Consider the following 14874-nt stretch of genomic DNA (forward strand, 5'->3'; position numbering starts at 1 on the left):
AAACCACAGCAAATTTTCTTATTAATATCGGACCAGTTTGGCTCCCTTGCAAGCCCTACTCTTCTCTTTCCACAGCAATGACTCCGCAGCCGAGCATCCCCGAGCAAGCCCGGCACGTCCTTGCGGCCGACCCTCGTGCCAAGGGCAGGAAGCAAACCCTGGCAGCTGCCGCTTTTGGAAAGCGGCTGATTCACCCGCGCGGTGAATGACTAAGGACACTTGCTTGGCGTCAGCTCCCACACACTGTTTGCTCTTCACCCAACAGCTTGTCAGACATGAGCCGGCGGTTTTTGTGGGAGAGGTGTCAGGGTTAGAGGGGAAAATTATTTGCTGGGCTCGATTTCTCCAGTTGCAAACCTCGATCAGCTGCTTCAGCGGGATCCCTGGGACAGACCAGCTCGTGGAAGGTTAATTTGCCCGATCAGCAGCAAGGATGCCTTGAACCGTGCTCTGCAGGCATTAATGGTGGCATAAATCTGGAATCACACCTGTGTTTTCCATACAGTCTTGGTCATTTCAGGACCAATGTCTTTCCCGTCGGCAGAAATTACTCACATTTATCTATACCAACGCTGCAAAATGGCTGCGTTTCCAATGAGTCAGCAAGTTGCTCAGCCATGCAAAGCACGCATGGGCTTGCAATCAGGTATCACTGTGGAAAGCCTTAATAATTAATAGCACTTCCCACCCTGATAATGCCCTCAGGAAGGATCAGACCTCACAGTACCCCAACTGGGAAGAAGCAACCAAACTCATTGCACAGACACAACATGGGGCACAAGGGTCGTGTCAAAGGAAGCGCTGTCACCTGGGGAGCTCTGGCTGCCCAATTACCAGCCCAATAATTTTAAATATTCCTCCTGGGAAGAGCGATGCCATGCAAAGACGGTTGCAGAGCCGGCAGAGGGAGCCCAAAGTACAGCATTAATGCGAAAGAAACCTTGAAAATTTGACAAAGACTACACAGTTGATGTAAAGCTGGGGAGGTCACACAAAGTGCAGTTTCTAGAGCAGGCTGAGTGCACGACGTTACTTATTAGACGTTGGATCTAATTTTTAATCAACTGTTCTCTGTGCTGGTTTTGTTGGGTTCCCCCAACCCCGGCAGCAAATAAAGCAGATGGAGGAAAATTTTAAAAAGGGATTTTTGTCAGATCAACAATAGGTCATTAACCAAAAAGAGGGTTTTTCTTTGCAATGTTGCGGTCAGCGCTGGACAGCCCCAGCAGAAGCACTGCTTGAACAGCTCAATCCCAGAGGCAAGGTCTGTGCTGGGTTTTTTTTCCAAAATCAAGAGATGAGGGAAACGTTGAGGACGAAAAAGGAAGAGCAGATTATCTTACTCCTTCACAAAACCCACACACCCAGCTCCAAATCAGTAACACAGCTGATGTGTGCATGGCTTTAGGTACAATCTTATATCCTTCAATATTAGTAGGACATAAGCACAAAAAGTTCAGAATAGGAATGAATGCAGTAATTCATCCTCAAGGAGTGCAGATCTGGTGCCTGCCTCTACCCCTGATGCTGAGCAGGATCAGGGCATTGGCTGGGCACAATCAGCACTGCAGCTGCCCATTTCTGTGCTGCAAACACACAGGCCACGAGGGAACAGACACTGGTGCAGAAATTGCCCAGAAATACCATATTTGATGAGCTTTGCCTCTCTGCCTGCTATGTAAAAACCCTGCAACGTTATTTAAATTATTACTCCTTTCTAGGCTCCTGGATAAATATTACAGAACTGCATTTCAGCCTGGAAGTTTTGATGAGAATTTGGATTTTGAAGTGTGAGTTTTGCTGCTAAAGTGGGGATCGCGCAGGCAGTCACATAATATTGTTCCTCCAGGACCTATCCTTTCAGTGGAGACAGGAAAGCAATTAGGTTCCCCCCTGCCCTCCCATAAGCTATTCAAGCACAGGTGCCTCAACATTTGCACTCCATCAACATCTGTGTGAGAGAGAGACAGTCAAAGAAATGATCAAGGAAAATGAACAAGGCAAATTTATAAAAAGTGGGCAATATTAATTAGGTGCTGCCAGTTTTTTCCAGCACTAATCATGTTATCTGTGGTAATAACAATCACCTTACGTCAGTGCCAGTACAGTATATGTTTCCAGGTAAACAGCAGTTAAACAAAAGCTCCTTAAAAGCCCACGTTGTGTATTTGTGTAAGTGCAGAGAACAATAGAGCACTGATTTCCAGTAGCGACTGCAGAATAAAGGCTCTGCACTGCAGCCTGGGGTAAATAACACAGCCTGTATTGACTTCCTTGAGAAGAGGACTAGCTCCAACCTTGCCCCGCATTTTAATTTCAGTTTCAAGGTGAAGATTCTGGGTACTCAAGGCATAAAGATGCAGATGAAGAGGATAAGAGTGGAGGTCTGCTGAATGGAAACAGGCAAAAACCAGAGACAGAGGAGACAAGTAAAGTCTGCACCCACCATGGACACACGAGAAAAGGCTGTTACCTGTTAAGCTGTCGCAGGTTTTGGAGTGGTTGTTGCACTGGCATGGCTCGCAGGTCGTTTCGTTAAACCTGTAGTATCCATCACTGCACCGGTCACACTTCAGGCCCGTGACACCAACTTTACACTGGCATTTCCCAGAGCTGCACAGAGAAAAACAGTGAAATCTGGATGTGCTGGGAAGCATCCTAAGTACAAACCTGCGGTCAGTGTTTTGGACTCTCTTTCCAGAGTGGGGAACTCTGCAGAAACGCCTGCCAGAAGCAGGGCATGAAACCCATGGGCAACAATTTCCAAAAAGTGATGGGGAGTTCAAGAAAGGCTGAGTCTCTGCAAAACCAGTTGCCCTGACAGCAATTTCCAGCTGGGCACCAGAAATCATCACTCGTTCTGGAAAGCCTTGGCCCAAAGCCATCCCCATGCATCAGCCCCCAGCAGATGCTCTGACAGCCCCTCTCCAGTCCCACCTTCATCAAGCACCCACAGGGGCCCTGGGTCCTGCAGGACACTGGGACACCCCAGATCGCTACGCCTGAACGATAAAAGAGCACCCACGTGGATAATCACCTCCCCTCCGCATTGGCGCCAATCGGTACCTCCCAGATTTTCGGGCGAGCGGACAATTCCCTGCTCCCCACCTGCTTTCCCGGCTCCCCCGAGAGCCGGCACCGCAGCTCAGGTGTCTCGCTCGGGTTTCAGCCCAGGAGGGCATCAGTCACCTGCACTCCCTCCGCTTCTCCTCCAGGATCCTATTTATCCCTTCCATGCAACAACCCCACAGCCACCCAGGCAAAGCCCCTCTCTCCAGTCAACTTCTCCCACCCAGGAGGAGGCAGGGAAGGACAAGTGAGGGTTTTCCCTTCCCCAGCGGTTTCCACTACAGCTAACGCCAGACAAGAGCCTGTTTACTTGGGCACCGAGTCTGACTGCACGGAGGGTAGAGCTCTGCAGAGTTAAAATAGAGGATATTGGGGTTAGTTGGCATCAGCAAATACCAGAAGGCTATAAAAAGCAAAGGTTACCCTCATTCCTTTGGCTTTCCACGCCAGTCTTTCCACGTAGAGGCTTCAAACTTATTGCTTTCATAAGCGACTTTATATACTAGCAGCATCCAGGCTCAACTCTCAGAGAAGTCACAGGAATGGATAAAATGCTCTTTCCCATCAACCCCCCAGCACGGCGACTGCCGGCTGCGGCTCATCCCACCCGCACACATGGGAACCGGTGACGAGAGAGCGCAGAAGTGCCTTTCTGCATCTCTGATAGCCCTGGGCTGACCTGCAGGAAACCTCAACCCCTGCGTGCTGCACAGGGAAGGCAGGAGAGCAACCCAAATAAACATGACTTGGTCTCCTCCAGGAGACGGATTTATCTGCAGCTGCAGCAGACAAGGCAGGTATCATCCACAAAGCACCCCTGCACACTGCTGGATGCACCCTCCTCCTATTAATTCAGTATTTCAGGGTTCAGTGTGCCTGCACAAAGATTATCTATTGCTCTCCCTTGCTCCTCCTGGGGAAAAGGGAGCAATGCACAATTTTCTTCTAAAAGCCCCCAGAAAAATCTGCCGATTAAAACTAACAGAGGCTTGATGCACTGTTGATTTGTTTTTATTTAAAATGCAGTAGATTGCAATGCTTTTGGGAAGACATTGCTTCTGTTAGAAATTAACATAATTTAGTATTTCTGTTGTTCATTTGCTTGCCAAAGGAAGAGGAAACACACAAAGGCACATCAAAACACAGAACTCAGCCCAAGTGGCTACACAATTAAACAGTTCCAGAATCTGAAACTTTGGGCATATTTAATGGACTGATTACAAGAAGGAAAAAGAAATATGATGTTTCCTTGCTCTCCAGACCATTATCTGGAATTGCAGCAGGAAGATGCAGAATTCAAAGGGATGCTGTTAAGCAGATCAGTATGTTTGACTTTTAAAGAGCTTTTCACAAGACCTAACATTAATCCAAATGTTGTCACAGTGTTTAAAATAAGAGCAAACAAAAAGCAGTTTATTTTTATTTGCTTCTGACAGCTACTGGACAGATATTCCTGTAAGCAGGCAGGGGACAGGCAGAGCCAAGCAGGGAAAAGCAACTAATTTGTAGGGGACCTGATATTTAGCCTAAAACCACATCTTCTGGGGATGTGCCCTATGAGTAGGACTTTACAGGACCAAGCACTAGAGCTGTATTATCTTCACCCTCCCAGGCTTCCTCCTGGAATTCAGGGTGCTGTGTTTTACTCTCTCCTGTCCCTCGATCAAGCCTTTAACTTAATGACACCCTCCTCTTCCTCCCAGCTGGCACCCTTCCATCCAGACTCCCACTTCATTTCTTTAAAAGAGGTTTATTTCCCCAATGACTCTGCTAGAGCTCAATGCAGCATTTTGGGGCAGTGTCCCTTGATTTTACTCGTTAGCTTAAAAATAACAGGAAAGCAAGCTATTTTTAAAAAAAAGACAGTTTTGGAAAGTTTGGGTTTAATGCCTCTAAAGCAGACCTTTTCTCAACATGTTACACATGGCACAGAGCCAAGTTCTGCATGTGCAAGAATTAAATCACTCAGCAAATATAAAGCTTTGCCTGTGGTCATTGCTTCCATAGAATAAAGCCCCCTTACAACACTCCTTTTCATAGCTCCAGTCCAGTAAAGACTGTCAGACACTTTTTAAAGCAAAGGTCAATGATATAAATGCATTGAAACCACACACACCAAAAAAAAAAAAAAAAAAGTCCTGTTAACAGACCAATTGTGCCCATAAAAATCCAGAAACTTGAAAGAAAAAAGACCCACAGTTTAATACTTGCACAGTGAGAACTGAACTGGATTTTGACTATCAGCCAGGAATTTCTTTTTGGGGGGAAGTGAGGGGGAAGGAGGGGGAAGGGAAGAGGGAAACATTTTGATGCAGCAACATCAATTGCTCAACTCCATTTCAGATGATTATTAACTCCACTGAAGCCAGCCAATTTTTAACTCACACAAAAGAATTGATAGAAGGATGTGTTGGGACAAAAACAGAATTCCAGTAACAAAAGTTTCCTGCCAGCCTTGGTTTCTACTAGATTTTTACAAATATACTTACTTTAAAGACCGTGTAGGTAGTGTATATCACCATCACATCATCCATCAACTTTATATATGTTTCCTAATGATTAAAAACATCACCAGCACAAAAGATCCTGGCAGAAGGAGCAGGCAGTGATTAGCGGGCTGGCGGGGATAGGGGCAGGCCATGTGCAAGGCTCGGATCCAACACCGAGTGATCTGACCCTCCGGGACGGAGGGCTACACGCCACGTTTGGGACCCCCCAAGGCACGAGCTCGTACATCTGATCGCCCTCAGCCCTCGGGCTTCACGTTATGCCTTCAGAGCTGCTGTCTCAATGCCTGCAGGGCGATAGCCGGGGGCTGGACAGCACCCGCCGGCAGGATGCGGCCACCCAGGGCAGCAGCCCACTGGCAGACACTAGGGAAAGGGTTTTAAATAAAAGCAAAATATTGGGCAAAGGGGAACAGCCTGCACCCCAAAAAAAGTCTGCAAAAGCGGGTCTGATTTGACTTCCACCCCCCACAGCCCCCTTCTACTCCACCCAAGGGGAAACAGCCACAGGATGTGGGAATTCCCATCGCCCACCAAGTGATTCATGCCACTAGTGGAAACAAAACGTTCCCCGTGGTCAGATTTTACACAAGACTGCAGGCTTACAGCTACAGAAGTTAAGGGGGTACAACAGAGACCGCCCCCCCCCTGTGCATTACTCCAGCTACCGTTAAAGAGGAGGACTGCAGAGAGTTTTGACCCCACTTGGAAGTGTCCTAGGAGCAGAGCACAAACAGGTAACACCTCCAAAATCCCCTCTCGTGCCTGGCTGAAGCCGCAGACCATCCTGCAGATAAATTTCTGCCAGGTCTGATGGCCGGGGAGGGACACACTGACAGGACAGGCTCTGCCTGGGAGCTCAGGCAATGCCCTAACCCTGAACTGCTCAGCACAGGAGAGCACAGGAACTCAAAAAAGAAACCAAAAGCATTAAAATATCTGTGATCTGAGACCGACTGCAATGTAGAGTTGCATCTGCAATGGGTCTCCACTCCTCCTCCACAGGAACATAGTTAAGTTAGCAGGGACATGACAGACACAAGATGGATGGGAAGATGGAGGACCACAGCCTTAAGGGCTGTTTGGAGGCATGCTGTGCATGGTTTAATGGTGTAACAGAAAACCCTTAGCAAGCTCTAATCATTTATTTTCTTCTTTTTTTTTTTTTTCCAAGGAGGAAGGAAAGGAGAAATTCATTTTGAATGTTTTCCCAGCTGCCAGAAAAACCTGGATGCCCAGCTGCCACCAAGAGCCCAGGGGCTGCCTGACCAAGTCGGAGCCAGCCAAAACGGTACAGCACCAAGCTCTTGTGCCTTTATTTTTAAAACATTTGAGACTGGTAAGATGCTAGGGCAGAGTCAGAGAAGGAGGGAGCTCCTATGGGTCTCAAACCAGGGCATACCATGCAGATGAGCCACATGAAACCCCCCACAGCTTTGAAGGAGAACTTTGCCAAATACATTTACCATCCTCATCTGGAAGCACAGAGCATACGCACGCACCCCTCACATCATCTCCCAGGACCACATCACTTGCCAGGACCATCCCCAGAAGAGCCGGTGAGGGGCCACGTTGCCCTGAGAAAAAGGAAAGCGAGGGCTACAGCCAGCCCTTCCCCGACCCGGCAGCATCTCCAGCTTCGCCTGCCGCCCCGTCGCCTCCCAGCCACTGCCTTGTAATCCTCTGATTACAGAGATGCCCATCATTCATCCCAGCAGGGCCTGGAGGTGTTCCTGTAACATATACAATTAACGGCAACGACAGCGCTCTGTATGAATGAGGAAAAACACGTTGCTGAACTACGAGCATCTGTAAAACAACCCTCATGAAAAGGCTTTGTCACACTTTGATGAAATGAGACAAAAGGATGCTGCACAAGATTAGGAGGATTCAGAAGAGATGTTGCTAAAAATGGTGCGTTTCTCCAGTGAGCCCAGCTCCTTTTGTGCCGATTTTCTGTGAAGTCTGACAGCAGCCAGGGGATAAATCTCTCTCACATTTTCTGGGCAACGTAGAAAAGTTAACATTTGAAAGCTAAATGCTCCAAGACACTTCTGTGGAAAACCAACGCTGCTAACACTCAACCCGAGCAAACCGAGAACCCTCGTAACCCACGTGTTGATTTTCCTTTAGGTCAATTAATTTGAATATCAGCACACAGGGAAGCGGAGAGCCCGAAAAAGCCCCACGTTGGGTTTCACCTCCCTGCTCCCTTGGCTCAAACCAAAGCCACTGGTAGCTGAAACGCTTTAGTGGAAGGGTTAGTGCAACCACAGCTGAGCCCTGCGCCCGCCACCCCACTCAGAGCTGCCTTTGTGGAGGGCAGAAGAAGCAGGGCTTTATTGCGGCAAACATTGGGCCATTGTGCGCCGCATTCCTCGCTTTGTGCCGGGGGACGGCATCTGTTTATATGGCAGCCCTCGACGGACTGGGGACACTTCACAGCTCTGAAAGGCCATTCTGTAAATGTCAAAGGGCCACCTTGTCTGGCCACCGCCGCCTCCACGGCCCCATCTCCCCCGCCGAGGATGCCCCGCGCTGCTGGGAAAGCCAGGGAACTCCAGCCCGGGGCTGTGGTGTCTCCTGTGGGTGCCCTCCCGGCACCCCCCGCCGGGACCTGGGTGGCTGGAGAGGGAGGAATCGATGGGAAGACCATGATGGCCCTGGAGAGGGAGGTTGGATAGGGTCCTCTACGGTTTGGCACAAGGAAGAGCAGCAAAAGCTAACTAACAGGAAAGTCTCAACCCCAAACAGTGGGTCCTGGCTTCCCAGAGCATCCCCTGGAGATCACGGCAATATGGGAATGGGACAGGCAACCTCAACACCGAGGAGGACACATCAGTGGGGAAGGCAGGGAGACGGGGCTGGTCCCTGCTGGACACACCAGTTTTGCCCAACATAGTCCCTCCATCCCCCAGATCTCTACTGGTGCCTCCTCTAAGGCAGCAGAAAAAGGCACGAGCAACAAGCACTGCCTGAAGTCAGGCTGGGCACCACCTCCCCCAAACCAGAACTCAGCCAAAAGAGCTGAAAAAGTTGAGCCAATATTTTTTTTTGAGGGCAGTCGATGTTTACCAGAGCAGCAAGTCTGCAACAGACAACACAGCAATGGCAAAACCTGCTGGAAAAATCAACAAAATAACAGGATTTCTGAGAAGCCACAATTACTGTCAGGGAGATGATAACAATCTACCTTTCCCTGCTGCTGTGTCCAGTCACTCACTCATTTCCCATCCCTGCCCGCAACCAAATAAAAATGGGTGCAGGTACAATATTTACCTCCTTGCGGGGGAAGAGAGAAGAAGAGCTAATCAGATGTAAAGGATATAAGAGTCGGTAATAAGAGAGAGATTTAGATAATTAAAGCATGCAGAAAAATATGCTCTAACAGGGTATTCTTCTGCTTTTATGACGTCCACATGTAACAATTTCCGCCACACAAAAAAAATCTGTTCTCTGCAGAGTGATGCTGACAAGGCATTACTGGGAGATAATGAGCCACCACTTGTGTTCAGCCAATCTATAAAAGGGAGAGCAGTCTTTTTAAAGTAGGAAAAAAGGGGAGTTTTGTTTGTTTGTTTGTTTTAAAGAAGTCCTTGAGGAGTTAGGCTCCCAAGGTGTTCTCTCCAAAGGAGAGCAGTGCCCAATGTGGTTTACTGGACTGCTAAAATACGGTAGAATGGAAATAGGGTTCCCACGCAAAGAAACATTTCAGAAGTGTGATGACACTCTAAAGACAGAAAATGAAGATTTTCTCTGTGCAAAATGAGAACTCCACCACCTTCCCCCAAATAACCTCCTGTGGTAGGGATGGGCAGAAGCACTGGGAACATGAGGTCTCTCTCATCTCAAACCATTGCCACGAGCACCCTGCCTGCCCAGGCTAGTGAAGCTCCACAAAAACCTTGAGTTTCAATGGATCTGCATGCTCTGACTAACAAAAAAACCACCCCAAGTTCTGCCCCACGTGGCTTCATACCACATGATGCTCAAGGTGCGTCTAGTCCGACCCACCTGGATGCTTCCCAACACTATCAGGACCAATGTTCCTTATCGCTTCCCCCCCTCCATCATCTCCTTGCACCTTTTCACATCCCACTACCCCTGCAAACCCAGCGTGTGGCTCTCCCTGCCCAGCTCTCCAAGCTCCTTCAGAAACCCCAGCCCTTATTCAAAGACCTTAACAAAGAACATTGTCCGGTGCTGCTGACCTTACTCTCACCAGCAGTGCTCTTCCAAATCCATATGAGTAAGGGTCACAAGATCAGCCTCTCCAAAGAGAAGCCCACTACAAAGAAGGCATACAGGGATGGCGACTGCCCAGCTAACAGCACTCCCCTTTCAGCCTCGCAGCATCCCTGCTCCGGGGGACAGCCAGCCATGTATACATGCTCTAAGGGGACGCTCTGCCTTAATTCTTTCTAATATGAACGCAAAGCATGAGATCCCCTCGAGGCGACAAAACATCTCTGAATTAACACTTCGGCATTTATATGCATGCTTTGTCTTTTTTTTTCTTTTTTTAAACGGAAATGAGTGACGGGAGCTCTCTCTAACATGACTTATGCCGAGCTCGTGGCACAAACTGTGCATAAACCAGGATCGCACGCTGCAGAGCCGTCTCCCCAGCCAGCAGTAAGGAAAGGCTGCTCAGTTAGCGAAGGAGCAGATTGCTGCACACTTGGGCAGCGTGTTTCAGCGCCAGACGTGAACCAAAGCTAACGTCACCTCCAAGCAGCGCGTCGGAGCCTCTGCTTCCTGCTGCCCTTCTGCTTGTGGGGAAACTGAGGCACAGGCAGAGGGAGCAACTTAAATTGATTCACAGACCCCAATTTAACATGCATCTGTTGTCATTAGGGACAATGATAGTATATTATATGTGTTTAGTTTACAGCTTTTTAAGGGAACTGGAAAAACCTAACCCAGATTAGATGGTTAACCCAGGTTTAGCTAAACCACACGGGAATTATTAAACACCTACAGCTCTCCTTTTGCTTGCTAGCACAGGTAATGGTGCAACAGAAGTCGAAGGGTGCATCACCTTGTCTTCCCTAGAACCAGGGTAAGTTAGTTTAAAACACAAAACCTCCCAGGGAAACAGGGAATCGAGGGCTGAACCCTTCTGCCGGGCAGCAGCGTCTCATAGCACCTTCTCTGCTTCGCAGCCCACCTCCTCCAGTCACATCCCAAACTGTGGGGTGCAAAAGCTCCCATGCGGGGACAGTTGCTGGTGGGCTAAACACGCTGTCCCTGTGGCTGCGGGGCCACACTTTGGAAAAAAGCCTCCAAGCCCTATGCCCTGGGCTAGGAAAAACCTCAAATGATTGCCTTGCAAGAGGTACATCAGGGTAATACCACCCTCCCCTGCCTGCAGGAAAGCCTTGCACCAACATGCAGCGGACAAGCCGTCGGGGCCCCAGACTGCTGGGTTGCACTGGGCTACCCTTGCCCAGTTTTCACCCAAGTTTGCAGCCCAGTGTGAGCTGGCCAGTGCTGCTAGCAAGGTAAAAATAAATAAATAAATAAAATGCAGCGTCATCTGAAATCTCCTGCTCACCAGCAGTGTACCGCACACTGCCTCTTTCAGGCTGGGCTCTGCCTGCGTGCAGTCCTGCTCCTTTAAATAAATCAGCCGGAGGACAGGTTTACACAGGAAAATTATTTCCGCATGCATTTAAATAGCTGCTCCTGTACAGCTCCTCGTGTCGGTGCACGATTGCTGCTTTGCAGCAGGGAAAGGCTTTCCCCGATCCAAACCCCTTTCCTCTCGCCCTGCGTGTCCCAGGCAGAGCCCCACCACGTCCCGGGGCTGCCGTCGGGAGCAGCCACTGTGCCGGCTCGTCGTGCCATGAGTCAGCCGAGGACACGAGTGGCATTTTGGGAGAAGCCGCACCGCAGCACACGGAGGGCAGGGGTGTCCCAGGCACTGCAGAAACACAGCGAGGAGCCCCAGTGCTCCCACCCCTGCCCCGGCTGGTGGGGCTGGAGACCACCGTCCCCCCCAGACCGCCTTTGCTGCCTCTGGGTTGGCTCCTTGCCCAGCCGTAGGGAGTGGGAGATGAGAGTTCAGGCAGAGGACTTTGCTCACATAAAGAAAAAAGAAAAATAAACGGACAGGGGTGCAAGCCTGGGAGGTGTGGGCTGGCCAGCCTGGGCATGGTGACCTTCTCCAGCAGCATCACCTCCACCTCCTCCACCAGGCAGGGACGTTCTTGCTCCCTTGGAGGAGGACAGACGGATGGAAAAATACAGCTTTCAACTCGAGGTGCCCAAAAGATGGTGAGAGATGCAGCTGGCGGGGGGCAGCTCCCGGCTGGGGGTTTGCAGCAGGAGCACAGCCCTTCCAGCTCAGCCCGCGCACCCACGTGAGTCACCGTCCTCGTTCTCCACTACTCCGTGACCTTGACCATGGCCCTCGAAACTTCAGCTTCTTTCTCCACCCTTCCTCTATGGACTATGAACATTTCCAGGCCACAGCTATCTTCAGCAAGTATCTACACAGCATCCAACCCAGTGAAATGGGGTTTTATCTGAGGTTTCTAGGTGTTGCCGCAACAGGGACAACACGCTCCCCCTCTCCGAGATGTGTCAGCCCTCTCCTCACAGCCAGGATTGCATCCAGCCCCACAGCAAGCTCCAGCTTCAACTACACACAGCTTTTCATCTAACAAAAAATAAAAAATAATAAATCACCAAAACCAGAGCACAGAAATCCTCTGCCATCCCAGAGGGGGATCTGTGTGGATCTCCCCAGATAATCAAATTTCAAACACCACCAAAACAGACCTTTGATTAGCGGCTCTGGAGTCCATTCATAGCGACAACATGTCAGGTCAATGTTCACTCCCAAAATCAACTGTCTGCCTCGGGAAAGGGATTTTTTTTATTTTTATTTGATGGTCTGCATTTGAGGTCTAGTTAATAAACAGTGTACTTGGGTGTGCCATCTGGCCGGCCATAGAGCATGCCTAGAAATAATACTAATAATCATCATATGGTGGTGCTTTAAAAGGCCGTTTTACAAAAGCCTGTGCAAGCTGATTGAAACCTATCAGGCATGTTTTGTGTGCCCCCAAGAGCTCAGCCTTCAGGCAGTCTGACTCTCAAATCAGCCACTGTCAAAAAGGGTCAGAGTCCAAAATTACGCTGCTGTTTTCCTCAGAGACTCATCCGAACAGTGATCGCTTTTTTCTTAAGCCAGCACGCAGGAATTAACTTGTGCAAGTTAGAGTTGGGCTGATGCTTAAAAAAAATAAATAAAAAATACAGCTTACAGTATTTTTAATGTCAACAGAACAGAAGCTGGTTGCTGGTGTTAGGCAACGTTTGCGTGCCTCATCCCAAGCAGGGATTGCCCAGAGGGACATGCACCGCTCATCCAGGGACTTGGACTTGGCGGCAGGTAGACATCAAACCCAGAGCTCCAGACCCGTTTCCAGAACCAGAGCCAAAAATCTCATTCTTGGATTCACACACACATCTCCTTGCAATGCAGAAGAGGCTCTCGCCCCCGCTGGGACAGACCCCAACGCAGGGACACCCCCCGTCCTCCTGCCCCGCCGGATTTTGCATCCCACTTCGTTTTCCCACGTTGCTATGCACAAGGCTGCCCGTTTCGCAGACATACTGATGCCCCCAGCCCTACAACATAGACAACTGACCTAATTTTCCTCTTTTTAAACACCCAGAGGTCATCTCCGTCTGCAGCAAACCCCACTGAGCAAGGAAAAGAAACACAGAGCAATCTCTGTTAACGTGAGTCCTCCCCCCTGAGTTTTCCTCCAAATTTTGCCCTATGCCCCTCTTCTAAACGCCTGAGGATCTGCATCTCCCACGTCCCTCAAGGCTGTAAAATTGTGCTGAAACGGAGAAGCTAGGGAGGTCTTCTGCCGTTTCTGGGCCCATACACGTTGGGGTTGGGTGTGATGGCTCACTACATGCACGAACTCCACCCCATTCTCCTTCACAACTCGGAGCATCTCACCTGAGGTTCCCAAGGGTGTTTCTTGGCTTGCTCCACACAGCAAGACGTGGGGAGACATCACCCACATCCATGCTTTGCCTGCTGCCTGGTGACTCAAGAGTCAGGGCGAGAACATTCCCTCCCAGTTAACCCAGTTGCTCCAGCAGCTCCTCCCTCCTCTCCCAGCCCTCAAAGGTAAGATTTGCCCCATCTGCCTTTCTGCCCAATTTGCTTTTCCAGAAGATGTGACCAAACTCAGATTTTCTAGTCTGTGGCAAACCCTGATGCTTCCAGGCACATCTTCCCATACACAAAGCAACCACTAAAAAAGAAACAAGTGAAAAACTCTACACTCTCCACCCCCAAAAATCAGCTTTTTTACTAAGAAGGTCACTCAAAAGGAATGCTCCAGTTGACTAAAGTTCTGATTTTTCAGAGCTTATGCAAGCAGAAAAATGTAGCATTGAAACAACAAGGAAGGAATCAACAGAGGGTTTGGGTGTTTGGGAAAAAAAAAAAAGTATAAAATAATTACAAACAGCATGTCCCTGCAGAACATGTCGATTCTGACTCAGCCCCAGCCTTGGCAAGAAAGTGCAGGTGTACAACACATGCTGAGCCTAGACCAAACCCTAAAAGACAACAAGGCTGATGCCAGCACAAGGCAACCAGTGCAGCAGAAGCCCATTGCATCCACATGCAGGTATCGCTTCCCTTGCAGGGCCCTGGAGAAGGGCTGGGGGCTCCGGGAATGCCTTTGCTGCCGACTTTCTGGTGGCATCAGGAGAAGGGAGACTGGGAAAGCTGGAAGTGGCTACAAGGTGGTTTGCTGGGGGGTTCTCCTCCAAGAAGATACCGTGCAACTCGCTACTCTGTGAGGACAAGGAGGGGACGCAAAGGGTCAGGCTGCCACTCACACCGTTCTTTGCAGGAATACAGAGACACTTGCAACTCAGCAAGAAATCTCTAATGACTGACGGATCACTGGTTGGAGAAAAAAAATCATTGCGTGCTAGCTTTTAAAAGGCAAGTGAGGTTGGATAAGGTGAAATGAAAAGGAACACATTCATTATACAAGAGCTCAAAGCATCAGCTACGGCGACTTTCTTAACACAGCAAAGGAGAGGAGGTGGCAGGGTTAAACGCCAGGCGAGGCAGGACCCAACACTGCTGTCGGTGCTCTGCAAGGGCAGAGCACAAAGCTTTGCTTGCCTCTAGTGTAAAGAATATCCATCCCTTTGGAAAACAAAGCTCTCCAAAGCTCCTCTGCTCCTCTCCTGAGCTCACGCGTGAAGGCGGTCCTGACCGATAGGGACTAATGGATGCACAAGGCAT

General features: G+C 49.5%; 1 protein-coding gene across 1 annotated transcript in view; it reads right to left on the bottom strand.

Moving 5' to 3' along the window:
* The window catches only part of MEGF9 (multiple EGF like domains 9), a 55972-nt gene that overhangs the window by 11502 nt on the left and 29596 nt on the right, over positions 1 to 14874 (bottom strand). The window contains exon 3 of the mRNA XM_075055967.1: positions 2474 to 2613. Coding sequence (XP_074912068.1) covers positions 2474 to 2613 — 140 coding nt within the window. The remainder of the gene's footprint in view (positions 1 to 2473; positions 2614 to 14874) is intronic.

The sequence above is a fragment of the Buteo buteo genome, chromosome 23, assembly GCF_964188355.1.
Source record: "Buteo buteo chromosome 23, bButBut1.hap1.1, whole genome shotgun sequence".
Classification (NCBI taxonomy): Eukaryota; Metazoa; Chordata; class Aves; order Accipitriformes; family Accipitridae; genus Buteo; species Buteo buteo.